At 38.7% G+C, this 25,022-nt stretch overlaps 1 protein-coding gene across 2 annotated transcripts; it reads right to left on the reverse strand.

Annotated features, from left to right (window-relative positions):
* Nucleotides 1–14,020: 14,020 nt before the first annotated feature.
* LOC112715411 (arginyl-tRNA--protein transferase 2) lies at nt 14,021–21,098 on the reverse strand. Of its 2 annotated transcripts, none has more exons than XM_025767179.3 (7): nt 20,441–21,098; nt 18,576–18,911; nt 17,918–17,956; nt 17,256–17,406; nt 15,712–16,851; nt 15,080–15,392; nt 14,021–14,656 (listed from the first exon to the last, which is right to left on the reverse strand). In XM_025767179.3, exons 2-7 carry the CDS (start codon nt 18,688–18,690, stop codon nt 14,540–14,542), a joined length of 1,875 nt encoding a protein of 624 aa, XP_025622964.1. In that variant the 5' UTR covers nt 18,691–18,911; nt 20,441–21,098; the 3' UTR covers nt 14,021–14,539. The 2 variants fall into 2 exon arrangements, with proteins under 2 accessions (XP_025622964.1, XP_029145470.1); XM_029289637.2 differs by lacking the exon at nt 20,441–21,098 and adding an exon at nt 19,116–19,272.
* Nucleotides 21,099–25,022: the final 3,924 nt, after the last annotated feature.

A 25,022-nucleotide genomic window follows, 5' to 3' on the forward strand; every position in this document is an offset into this window, starting at 1 on the left:
ATGTATATGTCTTTCCGGGATCTGTGGTGGTGGGTCTCTTTAGTCCTCGTCATCTCACTTTCTCTTGCCATGATGATCCGACCTTTCCATGAGATATCTGTCCAGTCGACCTTCTCTGACCAGGTTCTCTATCACATTTTTGAGGTCGTAACGATCATTTATTGAGTGACCATATAGCTTATGGTACTCACAGTAGTCACCACGACTCCCCCCTCCTTTTATTTTTGATTGGCCTAGGGGAAGGTAGTCTTTCAGTGTGACAAATTTTCCTGTATGCATCAACTAGGAAAACTCGTAGAGGAGTATAGGAGTGATATCTCCTAGGCCTTTCAGGGCCGACTTCCTCTTTTTTCTAGGGTTCTCTCTCTTTCTGTTTTGATGAATGAGAGTGCCCAGGTCGCCAACTTGGTTCTTGAAGCCTGGCATTTTTCTCCATGTTGATGTACTTCTCAGCTCTTTCCTGTACATCACTCAAGGAGGTTGATGTGGCAAAAATTGGCCGATTAAGAATTTATAGAGAAAACAGCGTTGCAAGTACAGTTCTCAACCAATTAAAATCCGCTTATCAATTTAGAAAGGGTTGTCACAAAATTTAGAAATAAAATACTGAGAGTATGAATCCCAGGTCGTCTCCCAACGAGTTGCAGAAAGAGTGCTATTTTATTAATCAAAGGTTTTCCAAGAAATTTTTGAGTTTGAGAAATAGAGAAATAAATAATAGTAATTCAGATAAAAGCCTTGACCGGGAGAAGATTAAATGGAAGTTCTATCCCTGTTGAACTTTTCCAAGTGTAATAATAAAAAGATTATTATCCTACTTAGTTATCCCTTGTATAATAAGGGAAAGTCAAGTAGCTCTCAAACTAATCCTATCGCTTGCGTCCTAATCCTTTCCTAAGAAAGGATTAGAGTCGAAGACAGGAGAATTAGCCAACAACTTCCAATTAATATTGACACTTGAGCATTCCAACTCAAGGTTTTCCTTTTAATCAACTCCCAATCAAGTTAGGGAACTACTCCATTATCATGAATATAACTTTCACAGAATTAAGAGAGGAATAAAAGGAAGACATGATAAAATTGGGAAGAAATTGTAAAATCAAGCAAATCATATGAATAAGTGAGTAAAGAGTTGATAAAAACCACTCAAATTAGCACAAGATAAACCATGAAATTATGGTTTATCAAACTTCCCACACTTAAACATTAGCATGTCCTCATGCTAAGCTCAAGGATACAAAAAGAATGAATAGGAAAAGTAAGACTCATGCAATGCAACCTATGTATATGAATGCAACTATATGCTAAGATGTTTCTATCTACTTGGTCAGAAGCAAACAAGTTCTTCAAAACAAACATAAAGTAAATTCCACTAATTCAAATTATACAATAAGAGCAAAATAAACTTGTAAGAAGATAGCTCATGAAAGCAGAGAACATAGAATTAAGCATTGAACCCTCACTGGTGGTGTATATGCACTCTAATCACTCAAGTGTATGGGGTAATCCACTCTAGTCTTCTCTAGTCATACTTTCTAAAACTTTATTCTTCATCTAACCAATCAACAAATATTTAATGAACCAATACAAACATCATGAGGTCTTTTCGAGATTGTAATGGGGCTAAGGTAGGGGTGAAGATACATGTATGGGCAAGTGAGCTATAAATTAAATCTTTTAGTAACCTAAGCTATCACCTGACATGCACACACTCTATGAAACTCTCAAATCATGCCTAGCTACCCAAAATTCCCACTTTTACATTAAGTACTCATGCATCAACTTTTCTTTAATTTTATCACATATGCATTGGTCTTTCCTTAAACTTGGCATTGTGGTAATTTTGTCCCCTTATTTACTTAATTAATTGAATATTTTTGTTTTTTTTTAACATGAAAACAAACATAACATTCAATGCATGTGGATTTTTAATCTTTCTTGTCTTACACGAGTAGGTACCCAAATTCTCAATATTTAAATAAAGTAGAAACATGACGCATTCCTGTCAACCCATGTTTCCACAATTCCTCACACTTAATTGATACACAATCTCTATCTTAAGCTAACCAAAGATTCAATTGGGATAAGTAATTGTTATTCTGCTTAAGGTTAGTGATGTGGTAAAATATAGAACAAATGGGGATCAAAAGGCTCAAGGTGGCTAACAAAGGTAAATAGAATGGTAGGATATTTGGGATAAGTGAGCTAGTAACAAATGATGGCCTCAATCATATGTATGCATGTAAATACACTAAACAATTGACATATAGAATAGAACAAAATATAGATTACAATTATAGAGAAGAAACACAAAAGAATAAAATATTATGGTTAAATAATGTAACCATGTAATTAAGCTCAATTCTCACAGGTTGTGTGTTCTTTGGCTCTAAACCATGTTCCAAATTACAATCTTCAAAACAAGTTTTAACACAAAAATTTTAATTTGGATTAGTGAAATTTTTAAAATAGAGTCTTGAAAAGAAACTTATTATTTTTCAACCAAATAGAACATGCATACAAACACTAATTACTATGCAATTTTATCCTGCCTAAACAAAAAGAAAATTTATCTACTGGTGCTAAGAGAAAGAAAAGCTACCTCCAGAAGTCAGGTACTGACTGACCTCCCCACACTTAAAGCTTGGCACCGTCCTCGGTGCCATCAGTCAGGAACAAAGGGGGGCTAGTAGCAGTCTCTCCACAGTCGGGGTCATCATGGCTCCCGGTGCTGGTAGGTGAAGTGGAATCCGGAGTGTCTGGGTCATCTTCAGGTGGGTGGTGTCCAACAATTAGCTTCTTGAGATATGTGAATCGGCACTTATTACGGCGCTCCATACGTTCCATCTGCCGGTCTTGCCAATCCAACCTCTAAAGTATCTGAAGGAGCAGCTGATTTGTTAAAGGTGCTTGTTATGTGGAAGGAGAAGGGATAGCTCTGGCCGGGTCTTCAGTCTGGCCGGTGGTGACTGTTGGGGGTCTGATGTATTTCCCACTCGGAACATATTGATCATCCCGAGGAAGCATGTCTTTGGTGTCTCCAGATCTATAGGAGACTCCGGCTGCCGAGACCAAATTTGAAACCAAGGCGAGAAATGGTAAGTTACCCACAATCTGTACATGTCCCATGGCTTGTCAGATGTGTCTTGGTAAATTGAGAGGCTGGTCTGTAAGGATACACCATATGAGTACGACCATGTCTGCAGTGAAGGAGGACTCGTGAGTGCTCAGAAAGATATAGTGGGACATAATCTGTGCCCATACTCGAGCCTCCAAGGAAAGTGCGGAACCCGATATGCTCTTAAGCCCGTATCGATGGTAACCATAGATCCAGGTGCTGCCAGGTTGTGCTATGACTCTGAGGGCCGCATCCCAGTCAAACTGATACATCTGGCGTTTGAAAGAGGCTTCTTGATATGCGTCCAATCCTTCTAGAGCAGGGGAAAGATCCAAAGCTTGCTGAATGACCCTTTCGAAGATGGAGACTTGCTTCTGACGGACATAGATGGACTGCAGGGTTGGCACATGAAAATTGGAGTAGAATTCAACTACCCATGAAAGGTTGACCTGCCTTGGCTGCTTCCGTAAGAAACCCATTGTCTCCTGTCAATGCGGGGCTCCACCAAATCCACAATGTTGGTGGGGAGGATAAGAAGGTGCTCATTGTTGTAGTTCCTTGTCGCCAGAATGGGGAACATCTGCTCACAGAAGCGGTTAGTGAACTGCGCAGTGTCCCTTGCTGGAAAGGCTTTCTCGGTTTCCTCAACCTTAATGATCCTCTTGACTCGCTTTGTTGAAGGCTTGACTGATGTTGAGGGCGATTCTTCCGCCAATGCTCTTTTTGTTCCCCTCCTTGCCGGTGGTTTGGTAGCGGCTTTCTCTTTTCCCTTCTTGGTGGCCATCCTGAAAGAAAAGGAGAAAGGTACATGTAAGTCCAAGGGTTGGAGCAAGGAAGAGGACAGTACAAGTGATAATCTTGCCAAGGTAAAGAAGGATGTCGTTAACACATGGTCACGACTTCATGTAATTAGAACATCAATGAAAATATAGCAAGAAAGATGAAGGCAATTAAATGCAAGATGTTTATTGGCATGCCGGCAAAGGCATGAGTAGCATAGATCAAGCATCAATTGCGAAGAATGTAATATCACTCGTAACAAACTAGCAATCATGTTTTTATAGACAATCATAATTAATTAATAAAATAATAAGAGGATTTTGTGAAAAAACAGGCATTAGAGTAGAAGAATAGAGTATTTAAGAATGCACAATGCCATACGGGCTTTTTTACAAACACCTAGTATGCATGTTTAACATGATAGGGAAAGAATTAAATTGGAACATGCAAGCATCCCAATAATTAATATTAATTATCAAACAACTCCACAATAATAATCACAAGCAATTAGAAGAAAGTAGTTACCCAAATAGATTTATAGCACCAAGCAAAATAATACAAAAATAAAGAAAAGAAGAAGAAAAAGAAAAATAGAAAGAGATAACCTTGAAAAGAGGATGAAAAGAGAGAGATAATGGATGATGTGAGTGAGAAAGACGTGAGAGGAGAGGAAGAAGAAGAAGATAGAGAAGATAGATAGAGAAGAAGAAGAAAGGAGGAAGAAAGAAAGTAGGATTGGGAAAGATAGAATTAAAATTAGGGAGGGAGAAAGAATGAGAACTGGCGGCACTGGGATTTAGTGGTGCAGCGCAACCGACGCGGACGTGCCTGCGTGCGTCCGCGCGGATCACGCAGAAGGGTAGGGGTGCGTAGGCGCCAGGTGCGCGTATGCGCGGGTCAGTTTGTGCTTATAGCACAGTACCCGCCCCAGACCAGCACAACTCTCTGGTCAAACCAAGTTTTACGTCGATTTCAACATCGACGCAGACGCGCACTTGGTGCGGATGCGTCGGTCACCAAGAGAGGAAACGGCGCGCACGTGTACAGTACGCGTACGCGTGGGTTGGAAGGTGCCCAAGGCACATTTCCAGCCCAGCTCCCGCGTGACTCTCTGTTCAAACTCACCCAATTCACATTCACAAGGGACGTGGACGCGCACTAGGCGCTGGCACGTCGATCTCCTTATTTTTTTTAATGCAAATATGCAGATGTAAATGCAGACTGTATGCAGAATAATGAGAAGAGTCATTAAATAAAGCTAAAAAGAGAGAAGGGAACGATCATACCATGGTGGGTTGTCTCCCACCCAGCACTTTTCTTTAACGTCCTTAAATTGGACGGTCCACTAGCTCAGTCTTCTGCTGTGGGTGGATCCTCCAAGAGGAAGATCTCCAACTCCTAACTTTTCTTCATCTGCTCACCGTGATATAGCTTAAGGCGATGTCCATTTACCTTGTTGAATTTAGAGCTCGAAGGATGACTTAGGTGAAAGACTCCGTATGGCTCTACCTTCTCTACCCTATAGGGACCTTCCCATCGTGATCTCAGCTTGCCTGGCATGAGGCTTAGTCTGGAGTTGTAGAGGAGAACTAATTCCCCAAGTCTGAACTCTCTCCTTTTAATGTGCTTGTCATGCACAGCCTTCATCTTCTCTTTGTATAGCCTGGAGTTATCGTACGCTTCTAGGCGAAGGTTCTCTAGTTCTTGTAGTTGCATCTTCCTTTCAGCTCTGGCTCTCTCAAATCCCATGTTGATTTCTCTTACCGCCCAGAATGCCTTGTGCTCTATCTCAACTGGGAGGTGACAGGCCTTTCCATAAACTAAGCGGAATGGGCTCATCCCTATAGGTGTCTTGTACGCTGTCCGGTATGCCCAAAGTGCATCTTGTAGCCTGGTGCTCCAGTCCTTCCTATGAGGCTTGACTATCTGCTCCAGGATACGCTTTATCTCTCTGTTAGACACCTCTGCTTGTCCGTTAGTCTGCGGGTGGAAAGCAGTTGCTACCTTGTGAATAATGCCATGCTTCTTCAGTAGAACGGTCAATCTCCTATTACAAAAATGGGTGCCTTGATCACTCACGATTGCTCGTGGTGATCCAAAGTGACAGATAATATGGTTTCTAACAAAGGAGACAACAGTGTTAGCATCATCAGTACGGGTGGGAATTGCTTCCACCCATTTGGAAACATAATCTACAGCTAACAATATATAGACAAAACCGCTAGAGTTTGGAAATGGACCTATGAAGTCAATATCCCAAACATCAAAAATCTCACAAAACAACATAATTTGTTGGGGCATCTCATCCCTCTTGGATATATTACCAAACCAATGGCATGGGGAACAAGATTTACAGAAGGCAGCAGCATCTTTAAAAAGAGTAGGCCACCAGAATCCACAGTCTAAAATTTTTCTAACTATTCTTTGAGGGCCAAAATGTCCACCACTCTCAGAAGAGTGGCAGGCCTCTAAAATGGACTGGAATTCTGATTGAGGCACACATCTTCTAATTATCTAGTCAGCACCATACCTCCATAAATATGGGTCATCCCAAATATAATATTTGGACTCGCTTTTCAGCTTGTCCCTCTGATGCTTAGTAAAATTGGGAGGGAAGGTATGACTAACTAGATAATTAGCTACATGTGCATACCAAGGAATTACTTCAGATACTGCATGCAAGCTATCAAATGGAAAAGCATCATTGATAGGAGTGGAGTCATGCTTGATGTGCTCAAGGCGACTCAAGTGGTCTGCCACTAAATTCTGAGAACCACTCCTATCTTTAATTTCTAAATCAAATTCTTGCAGTAGCAATATCCAATGTATCAGCCTTGGTTTTGACTCTTTTTTAGCTAACAAATATTTGAGAGCTGCATGGTTTGAGTACACTACCACTTTGGTACCAAGTAAATAGGCTCGGAATTTATCCAAAGCAAAAACAATAGCTAAAAGCTCTTTTTCAGTGGTAGTGTAATTAGACTGAGCAGCATCTAAGGTCTTGGAAGCATATGCAATTACAATAGGATCCTTACCTGCGCGCTGGGCCAGCGCCGCTCCTACAGCATGGTTGGAGGCGTCACACATAATCGCAAAGGGCTGGCTCCAGTCTGGTCCTCTCACTATTGGAGCTTGAGTCAAGGCAATCTTCAGCTTATCAAACCGCTTCCATACAGTCCTCGCTCAGCTCAAATTCAACATCCTTCTGTAGCAGTCTAGATAGAGGTAAGCTACCTTACTGAAGTCCTTGATAAATCTCTGATAAAAACCTGCATGGCCAAGGAACGAACGGACTTCCCTCACGAAGGAGGGGTAAGGCAGACTAGAAATGACATTTACCTTTGCTGGATCTACAGAAATACCAGTATTAGAGACAACATGTCCTAGAACAATACCTTGTTTGACCATAAAATGACACTTTTCAAAATTCAAAACAAGGTTTGATCTAACGCACTGTCTAATACTCTAGATAAACTATCCAAGCAAAGGCTAAAGGAATCACCGTATACGCTAAAATCATCCATGAAAACTTCCATACAATTCTCAATAAGATCAAAGAAAAGACTCATTATGCACCTTTGGAAAGTAGCTGGTGCATTGCATAAGCCAAAAGGCATTCTCTTGTAAGCATAAGTTCCAAAAGGACATGTAAAAGTAGTCTTTTCCTGATCCTCAGGAGCTATATGAATCTGAAAATAGCCTGTGTAACCATCTAAAAAGCAGTAATGTGATTTACCTGACAGGCGATCCAGCATTTGATCAATGAATGGCAGGGGATAGTGATCCTTACGAGTAGCCTGGTTGAGGAACCTGTAGTCAATGCACACCCTCCAGGAATTCTGCACTCTAGTTGCTATGAGCTCTCCTTGCGCATTCTTTACTGTTGTGACTCCAGACTTCTTGGGCACCACTTGCACTGGGCTGAACTATTCGCTATCTGAGATGGGATAGATGATATCTGCTTCCAGTAGTCTGGTCACTTTCTTCTTGACAACCTCCAAGATGGCAGGATTCAGTCTTCTTTAGGGTTGACGGACAGGCCTTGCTCCCTCTTCTAAAAATATTCTATGCTCACAAACTTAAGGGTTGATGCCTACTATATCCGCCAAGCTCCACCCAATTACTTTCGTGTGTCTTCGCAGCACACTAAGCAACTGCTCCTCCTGTTGGGCTGTGAGTTTCCTTACAATGATAACTGCGAGCTTCTGATTATCCTCAAGGTAAGCATACTTGAGGTGGGGTGGAAGGGGTTTTAACTCCAATTTCTGCTCCTGATCGGGCACTAGATCGTTTGGAGCCAGTGATGATGGCATAATGTCCTCATTGTGTCCAGAGGGGTTCCCCACACTTGGACCTTGCTCCATGTGCATCTCTTCTACTTTCTCTTGGTGAACTGAAGCTACGGTCTCATCAATGATGCCGCACTGGAAGAAGGAATGGTCTTACGGCGGATGCTTCATAGCCTCATTCAGATTGAAGCTCACTGCTCGGCCGTCTATTTCAAAATAATAGGTTCCTAAGAATTCATCCAGTTTGAACTTTGAGGTCTTCAAGAATGGTCTTCCGAGTAAGATGGATGACGGCTTTCCTGAGTCATTTGGGGCATCTCCAAGATATAGAAGTCAATGAGAAATGTGAGTCCCTTAATGCTCACCAGCACGTCCTCAGCAATTCCAACCACGGTAATACTGCTTTTATCTGCTAACACAAAACGAGCTGCCGGCTTTTTTAAGGGAGGGAGCCTCAAGGCATTATATATAGACAAGGGCATAATACTCACGCACGCTCCTAGATCACACATGCAGTCAGAAAATATTACATCCCCAATGGTACAGTTAACCATGCATGGACCTGGGTCACTACATTTTTCAGGTATATCCCCCATCCATGCAGATATAGAACTACCTAAAGGAATAGTTTCTAATTCATTAATCCTATCCTTATGTATGCACAAATCCTTTAGAAACTTCGCATATTTAGGTACTTGCTGAATAACATCAAAAAGGGGAACAGTTACCTCGACCTTTTTGAAGATTTCTACCATTTTTTGGTCAAGTTCCATCTGCTTTCTGGGCTTTCTTGCAAGGTGTGGAAATGGTATGGAGGTGGCGTCTTTGGTAGCTTTAGCTCCTTCTGGTGCACCATTCTCTGGTTGAGTTACTTCTTCTTCAACCATGTCTTGTACTTCATCTTCCTTTTCAACATCCTCCACTTCAAGCATGTCCTCAACTGGGGTGTGTTCTAGTGGGCTTGGCTCCTCAGGATTTCTCTCTTGCAGTGTGGTTCCGGACCTCAAGGTGATGGCATTGATGCCACCCTTGGGGTTGGGTAAGGGTTGAGAAGGAATTCTACTAGAGCTTGAAGGCTGGTTGTTGGAGTTATTCAGTGATCCAATCTATGAGACAAGAGCTTGCAAGGTGGAGTTTAGACCGTTTAAGGTAGAAGTAAGGTTGTTCTCCATGGTCTTTTGTCTCTGATCAATAGAGTGTAGAAACTCATCATTAGAAGAGGGAGAGGGGTAAGTGATCTGAGGGTTCTGCTGAGACGCTTGGGACTGCCTTAGATGAGGTGCTCTGTAAGCCTAGTTCTGGTTCTACTATTGATAGGTAGGATTCTGCTGATATCGGTTCTGATGGTTGTTATTATTATTCCACCTCTGAGTTCCTTGGCCGTCTCTGCCTCCTTTGTTATAGTTGTCCCTCCAACCTTGGTTAAAGTTCCCACCTTGGTTATAGTTGCCGCCTTGTTGGTAGTACCCTTGATTCGGGTGGTCATATAAATTGTGAGTAGCTGCCATGGTGCTGTTCTCATGTTGGAGCTGTGGACACTCATCAGTGTAATGACTATAATCAGCGCATATTCTACATACTCTCTGAGGAACCAGTTGTTAACTATGTTGTGGTGAGGGGGGCTGAGATTGTTGTTGGCCCAGATGTATCTGCTTCAGTAGGTTGGTCATCTCATATATTGATTGCGTGAGAGCATTATTCTCACTGCTAGAGAAAACCTCTGCCACAGCCTTGGGGTGGTTGTTCCTGTTGTTCTTGTGATTCTGAGCAGACTCAGCCAGGTCGGCAATCAGTTGCCATGCTTCATCCGTGGTCTTGTACTTTTTCAGAGAACCATTGCTCGCACCATCTAATGTAGTCTTGTCCTGAGGTTTCATGCCTTGTGTGAAGTAGCTCATCAATACCAACTTGTCAATCATGTGGTGGGGGCATGCGTCTAGGAGATTATTGAAATGCTCCCAATACTTGTAAAGAGTCTCAGATTCTCCTTGAATAATCATTAAAATTTCTTTCCTCAATTTATCAGTAACTTCAGCTGGAAAGTATTTTTCCAAGAACTCTCCTGAGCGTGTCCCAGTTAGTAACAACTGCTTCAGGTTGAGTGTAGTACCACTCTCTCGCCTTTCCCTCAAGAGAAAACGGAAAGGCTGCTAGCAGAATAGAAGTCTTAGTTGCACCATTACGCCTGACAGTAAAACAGGCTGCCTGAAAATCCCTGAGGTGCTTGAAAGGCTCTTGAGCGGGCAAGCCATGAAACTTCGACAGTAGATTGATTACTGCAGTCTTCAATTCAATATCTGCACCCAGATTTGGATGACGCGCTTGGAAAGGTGGTAGTGTAAAGTCTGGATCTCCTACTTCCTGGAGAGTAATCCACATAGGAGCTGCCATGTTCTCTGCGTGTAAATCAACCAAATCAGTAGAAAGGGTGCCTATTTCTTCCTTAAATGACATTACAGATTCGTCCTCGGATAGGACTAACCGACGCCAAGCTTGCCTTATACGTGAAATAGTTCTTTTAATTTCAGGGTCAAATTCGGGTAAGCTCAGATCAGGTAATGAACGCGTCATTCAATGAAAGAAACATACAGCTCATAGTAGCAAAATAAAATAAAATACAAATAAATAAATTCCAACCAATAAATTAGCGCACTATTGCAACTCCCCGGTAACGACGCCAAAAATTGACCTGGCGGAAATTGGTCGATTAAGAATTTATAGAGAAAACAGCGTTGCAAGTACAGTTCTCAACCGACTAAAATCCGCTTATCAATTTAGAAGGGGTTGTCACAAAATTTAGAAATAAAATAATGGGAGTATGAATCCCAGGTCGTCTCCCAACGAGTTGCAGAAAGAGTGCTATTTTATTAATCAGAGGTTTTCCAAGAAATTTTTGAATTTGAGAAACAGAGAAATAAATAATAGTAAATTCAGATAAAAGCCTTGATCGGGAGAAGATTACATGGAAGTTCTATCCCTGTTGAATTTTCCCAAGTGTAATAATAAAAAGGTTGTTATCCTACTTAGTTATCCCTTGTATAATAAGGGAAAGTCAAGTAGCTCTCAAACTAATCCTATCGCTTGCGTCCTAATCCTTTCCTAAGAAAGGATTAGAGTCGAAGACAGGAGAATTAGCTAACAACTTCCAATTAATATTGACACTTGAGCATTCCAACTCAAGGTTTTTCTTTTAATCAGCTCCCAATCAAGTTAGGGAACTACTCCATTATCATGAATATAACTTTCACAGAATTAAGAAAGGAATAAAAGGAGGACATGATAATTAATAACTAAAAATCAATTAAAAGTAAAAATGGTTCTTTGCATTAATAAATTCCAAAATCATGAACATACTTATCTAAACAGAGTCAATGGGCAATTAAAGAGTAAAGGAATAAAGAAACAAACTAGAATGATGAAGCTTCAACGGAAGTAATGAATCTTCTCAATATCCAAAGCAAAGCACTAAAACTCTAAAACTATGAATGTGAAAAAAAAAACCTAGAGGAAGGAGTAGTATTCTCTCTAGATTCAAAACTAAACTAAAACTATGCAAAATGAGAATGTCTTTTGAGTCTCCGCTGATCCCTGGCTCTAGTCTGTGTTTCTGGGCCAAAAACTGGGTCCAAAATTGGCCCGAAATCACCCCCAGTGATTTCGAAGATTTCTGCAGGTCGCGCATGTCACGCGTGCGCGCCAGGTGCGCGGCGCATCGATGTGTGGATGCGCTGATGTGCGCACGTGCGCCACTCCTCGCTGGTCAGCTTCTTTGTTTCCTTGCGTTCCTTCTATTTTTGCAAGCTTCCTTTCCATCCTCTAAGCCATTCCTGCCCCATAAAGCCTGAAAACACTTAACGCACAGATCACGACATCGAATGGTACAAAGGAGGAATTAAAAATATATAATTTAAATGTCTAGGAAGAAAGTTTTCAACCATAGAATAAAATTGGGATGAAATTGTAAAATCATGCAAATCATATGAATAAGTGAGTAAAGAGTTGATAAAAACCACTCAAATTAGCACAAGATAAACCATGAAATAGTGGTTTATCGGAGGTCATGTGCCTTTTCGAGATGGACTGGGAGAAGGGACCTTCTCGGAGTCCATTTACTAGTCCCATGATCACTGCCTCCGTGGGCAGGTCTTGTATCTCCAAACACGCTTTATTGAACCTTTCTATGTAGTCCCTCAAATGTTCTCCGATCTCCTGTTTTACCCCTAGAAGACTCGGTGCATGCTTTACTTTGTCTTTTTGGATTGAGGATCGCATGAGGAACTTCATTAAGGGGTCGTCAAAACTAGTGACGGACCTTGAGGGGAGACTATCGAACCACTTCATCGCTGCTTTACTCAGGGTTGTCGGGAAAGCCTTGCAGCGAGTAGCATTAGAAGTGTCGGCCAGGTACATCCGACTTTTAAAATTGCTTTAATGATGCCTTGGATCAGTAGTTTCGTCATAGAGGTCCATATCAGGGCTTTTGAAGTTCCTTGGAACTTTTCTCCTCATTATGTCCTCACTGAACGGATCTTCTCCTCCCAATGGAGAGTCTTCTCGGTCACTGCGAGAGCTTCGACCTTTGAGAGCGGACTCTATTTTCAGGAGCTTTTGCTCAAGCTCTTTTTGTCACTCAATCTCGTTCCTCAAGTTTCTCTCTACCTCTCGCTGTCGTTCCAGCTCTTGCTCCAGCTACTCTAGGCACCCATGGTGGCCATGGAACAATCTCATGAAGTCAGTTGTATGGGGTTGTCCTTCTTTTCCTGATTCATGTCCCTCAGAGGAGTTTCCCTTTGGGTTATTCACCCCTGAGGTTCCTTCTTTATGCTGGTTGGTCACCCCTTGGTGAGTGACTATCGCTCTGTCATTATTACCAGCGTCCTGATTCTCTTACTCAGAATCAGACGCTGTGTTTCCATCCTCGTTGAAATCGTCTGTCATTACTAGTTGATCTCTCGGGTTCCCGACAACGGCGCTAATGTTACGGTAGGTAACCAAAGATTAATGGGCTGGACTAGTGTGGTTAGCCCAAACGTCTGAAGGAGGTGATCTCCGACTTGGATTGCGTCTAGGAGACGCTGTCCGACTTGTGGGTAGGAAGGAATGGGGAGTGGTACCTGCAAAGACACTCCGATGCCTAAGTCAGCAAAGGGTTAAACAGTTTTAAGTGTATTGGAACTTAAAGATACCTGAGGGGTGTCAGTGTATTTATAGTGGTGAACAAATAACCACCGTTGGAGTAGTTCCACCTTTTAAGGTGGATAACCGTCCCTTTATATAAGGGAAGTTGAGATATGGCTCCTGGAAGTGGGTTGAGAGATTTTAGGTGCAGTTCCTTATTTGAATAAGAATTATCTGCCAGCTAACATTCGATCCTAACTTCCTTAAAGTGGAGTTTGTGTTGAATCCGACCTCTTCTGAGGAGGTCGGTGGGTAGCGAAGGCTAATCTTTGGATTGGGCTTTTTTGGCTCATTTAGACCTGGGCCTTAATGTTGGGCCAGGATATGAACAAATAGGTAGGTTGCAATTGGTTGGAAAGTTACTTTCTCCATTCATTGTGCAGCTATTAATTTTCTTCATTTGAGTTCAAATTGCTCGATGGTGGATAGGTAGGATGTAGACCAAATATGGATTCTTATTTCTTTATGTGCAAGAAAGAAAGAATAGATTATTATTCCTTTTAGGCTTTTAGCAAAGAATCTGTCAAATATTCGTGAATACTATAGGCTCCAGTAGTCGAATTGAATTAATTAATCATCATAATTAATGACCATAGGTAAATCTTATAACATACCTGTTCCTCAAGCATAAATTTGATATGAAATTTGAAACTCATTAGTGTCAAAGTAGCGCATTAGTCTTATAAACTGAAAGCACTATGCATTGCATTGCATTCCACATTTGGCAATTAATGCTGCCAAAGAAATATTCCATTCAATTTCATATGTGCAAAATGCATGAGAAATTTGAATGGGCAACAACAAATATTCAACAAAAACAATCTATTAGCCCCAAATCAGGGTTCCAACAGTTGATTTTTTGTTACCAATACCACTCCTAGAGACAAAACAAGGGCCTAAATTCAACTACACCTGTTGTTTGCTCCCAGAGCAGTTGAGCACCACATAAATATGGTCACAACCAATACGAGAATCAAGATTTTGAATTATGGTTCACTCACGAACTTAAACTATAACCTTAAATAGTATTCTTATTGGTACCATCGTCTTGTCGAAAACACGACACTATACGAGCACCCAAAACACATGGAACTTATTTGGAGAGGATATTTCTTTCTTTTCCTTGGGATATTGGCACTATCGTCTTGTCAAAACTCATGAGCTAAGATTCATATTATCCAATAGAATAGACCATTCTCTCAGATAACTCTGGACCCACAACGTTCTTGTATTTCTGCAGCTGGGTCTCCAAATACTGCCTCCCCTCAGGACCAAAGGCATTTCGCAGATCCTTCAGATATGAAAGGTTCGGTATGCACAAGAAAGAACATCAAGAGCAAGTCAGATAGTATAAAACACAAATCATGCAGTAGTTTCTGTTGTTAAAACACAAGTATCTTATCTTAACAAAAAAAAAATATGAGTAGTTTACCCTACAAATATCAGTTTTTTTGCTCCCTTTCTACATTGCTCTAACTTGAGCAATCTCATTTCATGAAGGGTGATTCATCATGAACCCATATTTATTCAAGGGGACCTAAGGACTAGGGTGAGATTTTCAACCATTTATTGAATTCTGGTTATGTTATATGAATTTTGAAACACTTATCACAAACCTAGACTCATTGAAGCTTTATTTATTTATTTTTTTTGGCATTCTCTTCAATTTGTCATAGCTAAAAATATGTATGTGCCAAAGAATTAACAAGCATACCCTGTATCTCAAACAAGTTCCCTCTACCCCAACCAAAACTCTGCTGACATCACAATTTTCCACGTTGCCATATGCAGTGGCTTCAAGTTCAGGTTCATCGTCAGAGCTTTCTTCAGAGTCTACGGTTTGTTCATCCTCATCCATTCGGACATCATTTGCATCTTCTTGGTCAATGTCATCAAGGTGCCTTTCTGTTGAATCTTCGGTAGCTTGATGGAGGGAAGAATCGCCATTTTTTAAAATGGAGGAATCTGATAAGACAACATAAGGCCTTTTGTCAAGCAAGGGCCTTGCAATGTCAAATGAGACCCACCTGGAGATTAGCATGCTGTCAGTCATGATAAATAAAACTAACGCACAATGAGATCAAAGTTTACGATAGGTAAGCCAGATAACGCCCATATTTATACATGGCAAGACTACGATGGTGCAACTTGGTCCTTTCACATCATCAAGCCAAAATGCATAGACATTGGCAGATTGCACCAAATTGGTTATCAGAGTGAAATATCAAAAAAGACTAGAAAGAAAAGCAAAGAGATTGAGGCAAAGTAAAAAGCTGAAAAAATTTAATTTATAAACAGCAGCATGACAAAGTGGCTTCATTTACATGCAAAAACGAATTAACTTACTGATAACGAAGTGGGCATAAAAGCTCCGATGGACGATAGGAAGCTTTGTATCTCATCTTGTTGCAAGAGTGAATATAGTAGCCAAGATAATAGTACTGAAGACTAGGGCAATGAGCCTGGTTTTCTTTCACCCAACCTATTTCTTGAAGTGCTGAGTACTTGCCAAGTGATAGGAAGGCAAAGTCTGGATCCCAGAATAAATATTTGCTTGACAAACATTTGGGAAGGACATCTATAACACCAACTGCCACTAATTTGCCATCTATTAAATATTGTTGATGGAAAGAGCCAAAGCCACAAGGTGGAACAGTGCTATCACCGGTGGGAGAAACAAATAATAATGGAGTATCAACCAGAAACCTGCGATATGAGGTCTCTGTGACATGGTCTGGTTTATCATTATGTACTTTGAGCTGATATCGCCTATACAAAGCAAATTCTTCTGGATCAAAACTGGATCTATTCATTCTGATCTCAAACTTTCGCTTTTTCACCTGACAATGTTGAGGACTACTCAGACAATTTCCACCAATATCACGCTTCATTCCAGATTTTTTAGAAGTTTCAGCACTTTGAACACACTCACTCTGGCAAACTTGCTCTGTAGGAGCATAGAAATTGATATGCCCATTGCAAGCCCTGACAGACAACCCAGAACTTTTCATCATCGGATCTAAAGGCACTACTAACTTTTCTGCAATAATTTTGGGAGATGATGCATTTTCCTTTTCACCATTTTGTGATGGTTGGGAATTATTACTATTCTTGTCACCTGAATGAGTTCTTTTTATAGAGGCTGCAATTTGAAATGCTATATTGCTGCTATATAACATATCTTCTGATCCACTGGCTAGTAATTTTTTCTTCCCTTGTGAAACCTTTCTGACTAAAGGCTTTGGTAACACAATATGAGAAGGAAATTCCCCTTTCTCAATCAACATCTGTACTATTTTATTAATTTGATCTGATAAATGGTGCAAAATGTTTTCAACCTCATTCTGCTCTTCCTTGCTGGCAGATAGAGATTCTTCTGACTTGGGGGTTGAGACCTTGTGACGGACACAGCTTTCTGATTTCTTTGAAGTAGTTGCATCCTCAGATGTATTAGCTCTTTTGGCATCCAAGGATCCATCTAAATACCTATACAGATGAAGGTTTAAGGGGAGAAAAAGAAACACGATATTTCCAGACTGCAGATATCTAAGGATCTGAAATACTTATACCAGAAAATACTAACATCCAATATATTCAACCCCTATGAAGACCCCACTTAAGTGTTAAAAAAGGGAAAGAAGCAGCAGACCATAACTTATTAAGGTAATATATTGATGCAATTCAAATTTTCAGCCATCTCACATCCCAACAACCATAGAAAATAGTGACTTATAAACTAATAAATAAATAAGTAAAGGTTTTCAGTTTGTTAAAAGAATAGGTTACATTGTATTTGCCTCAAGAAAAATATACAATGGGAATTTCTAATTTCAATGATTAGTTTGTTACAATGTGTTTGCCTCAAGAAATATCACATTATGCAAGCATACCTTTGCAATCTTCTAGATACACGAACCTGCTCCTTGGAAGGAACAAAGTCGCTTGCTTTCAAACGAATTGTATAAGAAGGGCAGCATGTCCTTTCCATCTCTGGCTTATAAAGAAAACATCCAGATCTTCTCCAACCCCGATCAAGAAGTCCTAGCAAAAGATATCAAAATGAAACTGGGTTCATATGAGAAATTTATGCATGCAAGCATTGTTTTACCATAAAACTAATGGAAAAAGGCAAGAATATTTCCAAATGTCAGAAGTAATTTATAACCTTTTACACAATAAAGAAGGAAGCAAGAGGTAGATCATCATGCAAAGATCACTACTTCAATATAAAAATAATAGCATCACACAACCCATTTTATTCAAAAATAAACACTTTAAAAGAGTAAAACATTGGACAAACCAGAACCACTTTTGTCTTCAATCGAGAATGAACACATTGTTCCAAACCTAAAGACAGCTAGAACCACCTCACAATGTAAATATCAAGCTTGTTATCCACTTACAAACAAAAGCATACTACCAAAAAGAAAAAAAACTATTAAAGCATAAAAAGCACTAAATATTTTATTTATTTAGAAAAAAGGAAAGTGAGTAGGTGCATATACGAACTGAGAAACATATCAAGGACAAACAATGTACAAGTTGCACGTACCTTGGTAGTCATCCACAGTAAGGCTATGCGCCCACAAGCCTGCAACAAGAATAATACAAAAAAGAAACTAGTTAGAAAATTGTTATCTTAATAGCATCATAAACGGGAGTCCATAGAAATCCAAAGAAAAAGAGACAAGGGAAAAACTTCTTCAATCAAATTTATCAACAAAATTTTAACTACATAAATGAATTTTCCAAATTGGAAATTACACCCCTATAAGACTCTAAAAACTAGATGTTATCTACCAATTTTCATGCCAAAGTTCAATAATACACCATCAAATGAAGTAATGAACATTGTTCTTAGTTTGTTACACCAAACAACAAACTGTGGTAAACCGAAACTTAATAATTCTTTCTTACGCACACCAACAAAACAAACATGGCAAAATCAAACCAAATTAGAAGTGAATCTCATAGCTGCTAGCTCTCTCTATAGCACAAATACAATTAAGACACTGTAAGAATTTCAATTTTATTACATAACTTCTTTAAAAATATTCCCATAATAGTTCAAACACCGATAATCATCCAGAATCAACATCGAGAAATCGAAGAGAGTTTTCTTAATAGAAAAACGATAAATCGTGAAGCAATTGAATAAATGAACACTATATATTACAAAAGGGAAAATTGAGAGAAAGGGAAGGGGGTACCGTGAGAGATGCTAGAGCGGCGGGGCGATCTGCAATAGCCGCAAGTGGTTCGGCGGCGACCACAATCGACGACGACGCTTTCCTTTCGCGGGTTAGTTCTGCTGCTGCTTGCCATTCCTTCTTCTTCTTCTTCTTCTTCTTCTTATTCAAGAGATGGTGGTTTTGACCAAAACGACGACGTACATGTGGATGTGGATTCCTCCTTGGGTTACTTGTGTTGTAGCAGCCACAGCAATCAGAAGCTTCTTTCAGTCTTCACAGACACACACACGCACACTACTTCCAGTTTGCTTCCTCTGCACTGTCCTCTCTTTTGTTTTTTTTCAGTTTTCCTTTCTATTTTTTATGTTTTCGTAAAAGAACATGTCAATGCGAAAAAAATATAAAGTTTAGTAAACACCTAATTCGATTTTTGTTAGATGTGATAGAAAAAAAAAAAAGATAACCACATACCACGTCAAATATTAATAAAAATTAATTTAATAACAATTTTATTTATAATAAATGAAAATTTTAAATTCATAAAACAAAAAGACTAACCACCATCACCAATACTATCAGCTTTTTCATTTAGAGGTGATAATGCAATTTGTACTTGCAGATATTCGCTCTGTCCATATCCAGTTGAAGCAGGTAATTACTTACCCACTACGGGTTTTGGGCGGAGTGTTTTTTTTGTTTGGAGTGAGACGGGATCGAATTATGGGCATACATATCCCGCTATATATAGACCAAGGTTGCGAGACCCAAATCGGTCATTAAATGGTCCAACCAGAGTCGAACCGATTTAATTAAATATACAATAAAATTATAAAAAAAATTCAATATATAATTTCAAATATTTAAATTCCATGTTTCTAGGCTAACAAATTCAAAATTTCACACTTTCACACAATAAATTGTTCATAATTTATCATTAAAGTTTAAAAACAACTTCAAACATCATAATTTATAACTAAAGAAAATTAAAACGCACATAAATGACAAACTCAAAATGTTCTACTCAAGGTTCTGAAAACCGGACCGATCATTAAACCACTCTATTACTGGTTTACTGATTCAACCGGTTCAACCGTGATCAACCAGCAAAACAATTTAAAATAATAAATAAAATATAAATAAACACACTAAAACATAATTATAGTTTGGTATAAACCTTCAAATGTCATCCAAATTAAAAGTATTACATCAACCACAATATTATAATTTCATCCAAATACTAACTCAAAAGTCAAATAACAAAAGAAACAACCAAACATGAAATGGGCATCAAAGTTTGTCAGCAATCATCAAATTTGCAAAAAGGAGGACAATCTCTAAATACTTCTTGATTGATACTATTATTCATTCCTAAAAATTATCAGCACAATAACAAGAAACAAAGACAATTCCAATAGTAAGGATCATAACAACAACAAATTAACAAGAACAAGACCCGAAAAGAAAAACCAGCAACCCGATAACAAGAAACAATGACCATCTCGATCTCAAAAATCACAATAACAACAATTTAGCAAATTATCAATTTGAGAAGAACACAACAACCCAATAATCTCAAGGACAACAATAGATACAAAACAACAATTTAGCAAATAATCATGAACAACACTCGAGTGGAAAATTCAACAACCTAACAATTTAGCAAATTAAAACAGCAGCCGCCCAACAATTTAACAAATTATAACTTAACAAGTTCAAGAACAAAAAATCACAATGAAACAAATATAATTGAAGACAACAGAACAACAGAATCAAAAACATGATCAACAATCTTAAACCACATTAACAACAACAATAATTGAAGAAGAAAAATCACAGATTAACCATCCTAAACCAATCAAAACAACAATTACAGTAAACAATACCTTCTAGAGCACAGAGGTAAGGGAGCAGGGAGGGCTGGACGCAGCAGAGCTGGAGAAGTGGCCTGGACCGCCGCGGAACTGGAGAAGGGGTGGCCTGGACCGCCGAAGAACTGGAGTTGGGGAGCGTGGATCGCAGCAGAACTGGAGCAGAGGAGGGTGGGGCGTGGCGGAACTGAAGCAGAGGAGGATGGAGCGCGGTGAAACAGAGCCCACGCGGCGGAACAGCGGCTGCGCGACGTCGGAACGACGCGAGACGAGTTGCAGTGGGGACGGCGGCTTCGAGGGAGTGAGGGATGAGAAGTGGAGATCTCGAGAAGAAGGAGATGCAGCTTAGGGGAAATTAGGTTTACCGTAAACGAAGGAGTCGGAGGGGCAGACGCGCGACAGAGACGGAGGCCGGCGACGAGCACGACGGTAGTGGATTGGAAGAAGCTGCGGCTGAGCAAACAAAGAGCAGACTCAGCGGCGGCAGCGGCGCTGTAAACCAGGGGTGTGTTCTGGGGAATGAGAGACCAAGGAAATGAGGGAGGAATGGGAATGGCTCGAGGGAGAAGAGAACTGGAGAACCTGGCTTTCTCATTTTACCTAAACGGCAAACGACAACATTTTATGAGAACTGGCCGGATCCTGGTTTGATCCGACCGGTCGGTTCTCGGCCGATTTAACGGTTCTCGAGCGATTTTTAAACTGACGGTTCTGGTATTAAACCGAACCATATTAGCATTCGGTTTGCAGTTGGCCGATCCGCTGCGCCGGTCAGATCCAGTTTTTGAACCATAGTTCTACCACCAAAGAAATAACATTAAACAAAGAGTAATTATCCAAATCAGTTCTCAAGAATTTTAAAAGCGAGTATTTTAGTCTTTAAAAAAAATTCACAGATTAATCCCCCAAAGTTTTATTCTAGCTGACAAATCAGTCTCCAGTTTATTTTTCAGTAGAGTAATTATCCAGATTAGTCCCCAAAGATTTTAAAAGCGGACATTTTAGTCTCCACAAAAATTAATGCACAGATCAATTTACAATATTTTTCTCTATCAGACATAACAGTCCCCCATCCATTTTATTTTCCCTATATGTGGACCTTTATTATTATTAACTTAGCTTTGTGCATGTGGCAACGACACTAGCATATTAATATACTCTTTTTCGTTAGAAACAAGTAAGGTGAATAATGATGTTTTGAAATCCAAATTAAAACATTTTTTTAATACAAACATGTTTTTTAAAATATACATCTTTTGATTATATTAAATACAAAAATATCAAATGGTTTCAACTTTAAATTTTTTGTAGAATAATCTCTAATAATTTTATTGAAGAATATTATTATTATTATTATTATTATTATTATTATTATTATTATTGAGTGACTATGTATGTATATATATATTTTTTATATTATAAATACATACATAAGAATCTAATGAATAAATTTATCATTACTTTTGTTCAAAAATATAAAAAAAAGTATGGTTATGTATTATTATGCAATTAATAATAATAATATTTTTTGTTCACAAAGGACTGTTATGTCTGACAGTAAAAAACGTTGAGAATTGATCTGTATATTAATTTTTTTGAGGGACTAAAATATCCGTTTATAAAATTCTTAGGAACTGATTTGGGTAATTACTTTGCCAAAAATTGAACTGGGAACTGATTTGTCTATAGAGTAAAACTTGGGGATTGATCTGTGTATTAATTTTTCTTGAGGACTAAAATGTCCGCTTTTAAAATTCTTGGAGACTGATTTGGGTAATTACTCTTAAACAAATAAGTTTTCAACTAAACAAAAAAATCATAATCATCCTTAAGTATTCGAAAGTCTCCATCATAAACAGACCCAAAGCCACCATCTTCAGAAGTACCACCAAAAGAAGCCGTATTTGAGAATTCAATTATAACATCAGGCGTAACTAGGGGTGTACATGGGCTGGGGTGAAATCGGATTCGCCTTGACTCGGACCCGACCCTAAATAATGAGCGGGTCTATTTTTGAGATCTTTACCCGACCCTAGATCCGATGAAATCTTACTACTTTCGGGTCACACTAAAACTGGGTTTAAACCGGTAAAGTCCAGGTCTTGATAAATTTTATGTCAAAAAATTATGATGCACTTATTTATAAAGGAAAAAAAATACTTTTTATGGAGAAGTTGATATCCATATTTGAACCTCAATTTATCCATAAATTTTAATTTCATACTTCTTTGATCTATTTACTAATTTAACAAGTGTGATTAAAAACATAACAATAAGCTTATAATAAATAACATAATATTGGAATTAATTTAAAACATATATACATTTTTTAGTCCCCTTAGAGTGCACATAGGTTAGGTGAAGCCAGGTTCGTCTTGACCCGAACCCAACCATAAATAATGACCGGGTCTATTTTTAAGACCCTTACCCAGCCCTACACTTGGTGAAATCATACCAAATTAGCCCCCAAAATGTTCGGGTTCGGGTCGGGCCAGACCATGTACACCCCTAGGTATAACCAATACAAAATAAAACCAGAATTCAAATTACATACAGCAAAATAAATCAGAATCCAAAATCCAGAAAAAAAACCTCAGCCATGATAATCAAACAACAGTACAAATTACATACAGTCAAATAAAATCTCATCCATCAAAATCCAGAATCCAAAATTGAACTTATCACTATTTTTTACAATTATATTAACCAGAATTTATTCCATTCAGCAACCAAAGACAAAAATCCAAAATAGTAAAATACAACAATTCAGAATCATTATAATTAACAAAATAAAAAAATTAAATTGAATTATTAAAGATTGAAGAACTCACGGCGGAAGAGAGACACAGCAAAGAGTCCACGACGACAAAGGAGGACATTTGCACTTTCGTAGAGAGAGAGAGAGAGAGAGAGAGAGAGAGAGAGAGAGAGAGAGAGAGAGAGAGAGATGGCTTGAAGACAGATGCTCGACGATGAGGATAGAGACGACGAGTTCAGAACGACCGACGATGATAAAGATATAGGCGAGCTTGACGAATAGGACAGAGATGATGATGCCAACAGTAGCTCTGAATTGACCTTCTGGCAACGTGAGGAGAAGAGCAGACATTCGAGTAGCGAGGATAGCAACCGCTAGTTGTCATGCTACCGCCGATAACGGTGGAGATGACAGTGGGGCGTAGCTTTGCAATTTACTCTTATAGGGTTACACAAATTAGGGGTGGATTTTGGTGAGAGAGAAGGGAGAATGGGGTGTTCTGCTTCTGGCCCTTGTTTGGGGTTTTTTTAGGGGATCTAAACGACGTTGTTTTGATGCAGAATAGAGGATTGGTATTTCAAAAACCAGGAAAGTCATTCGGTTCATCAGATAACTGTCAGTTCGACCAGTTTGTTCACTGGTTTTTTGCAGAGCAATTTTAAGCATCAATCAGACCGTCTAAAAGACAGATTCACATTTAACCCAATGGAACTGGCTGATTTGGTCCGATTTTCAGAATCTTGATATAGACCAAAATCAGCTATTGAAAGTAACAACTATATTTTTGTATAAATACATGTGTAGTTTATTTTATTTTTAATGGTATATTTTATATTTCAATATGTATTATATATTAGTGACTAAGTTTATTGTATACCTAGCATAGTTATATATATATTTAGTTGATAAAAAAATTTAATCTAAGAGGTTGCAGAAGTAAGGACGAATTAGAATACAAAATTTTACTATTACAAATAATAGTATGGCGAGCTTTGTATAAAATATAATACGACAGAACAAGGTTGGAGGCAGGATATTGTAAAAATTTGTCTCTATCCATCCCGTTATCATCCCTACTTTCATTCTCATAATCATAACTTTTACTTTTACAAGTTTATTATGTCACTAATATTCATCACCACAACTATCTTTTTTATTGCAACATTATTATCTCCTTTTCTCCATTCTTTTTTAAGTGTTTTTTCTTCTTCTTTTACACCCTCCAAAAAGAAAGTGTCATCATTCCCTTTACTTGATTTATACTATTTCTTCTTTTTTCGAAAAATTTTCGCACTGCACTTGTTTCTCTTTTTTGGGGTATTATTTATGGAAAATGGTCCTTTTTTATCAAACCGCTACCAATAAAGAATTTTTTTTCAAAAATAAACTGAATAATAGTTGGTAAGGTTTAAAACTCCACATATTACAAATAAAATTGTCATTAAATTAAATTTTGTTAGCATTTGACAAAATTTTTAACAAATAATCGCATTGTCTCAAAATAATAAGGTCACGACGTGTTTTTTTTTTTTTTGTTAATAGTCATGTTGTCCTTTATTTGAATAGATAAATGACCGATTAAGTATTTACTCTATAGTTTAAGAAAAAGTAAATTATTATAGTAAATGACCAGAATAATCTCTCAAATTTTATCCAGTAATTAAATTAGTCTTTCAAAAGTTCACTTAATTATGTTAAGCCCAAGCTTTTTATGTAATTAATTTCATCCTTGTATATTTTTTCATTAATACAGTTTCACTACCAAGTCAAATAACATTAATTTCCTCTTTAACCTTAATTTTCTCTTTCCAATCATTTCATCCTTTCTTCTTTTTCTTT

The sequence above is a fragment of the Arachis hypogaea genome, chromosome 10, assembly GCF_003086295.3.
Source record: "Arachis hypogaea cultivar Tifrunner chromosome 10, arahy.Tifrunner.gnm2.J5K5, whole genome shotgun sequence".
Taxonomy (NCBI): Eukaryota; Viridiplantae; Streptophyta; class Magnoliopsida; order Fabales; family Fabaceae; genus Arachis; species Arachis hypogaea.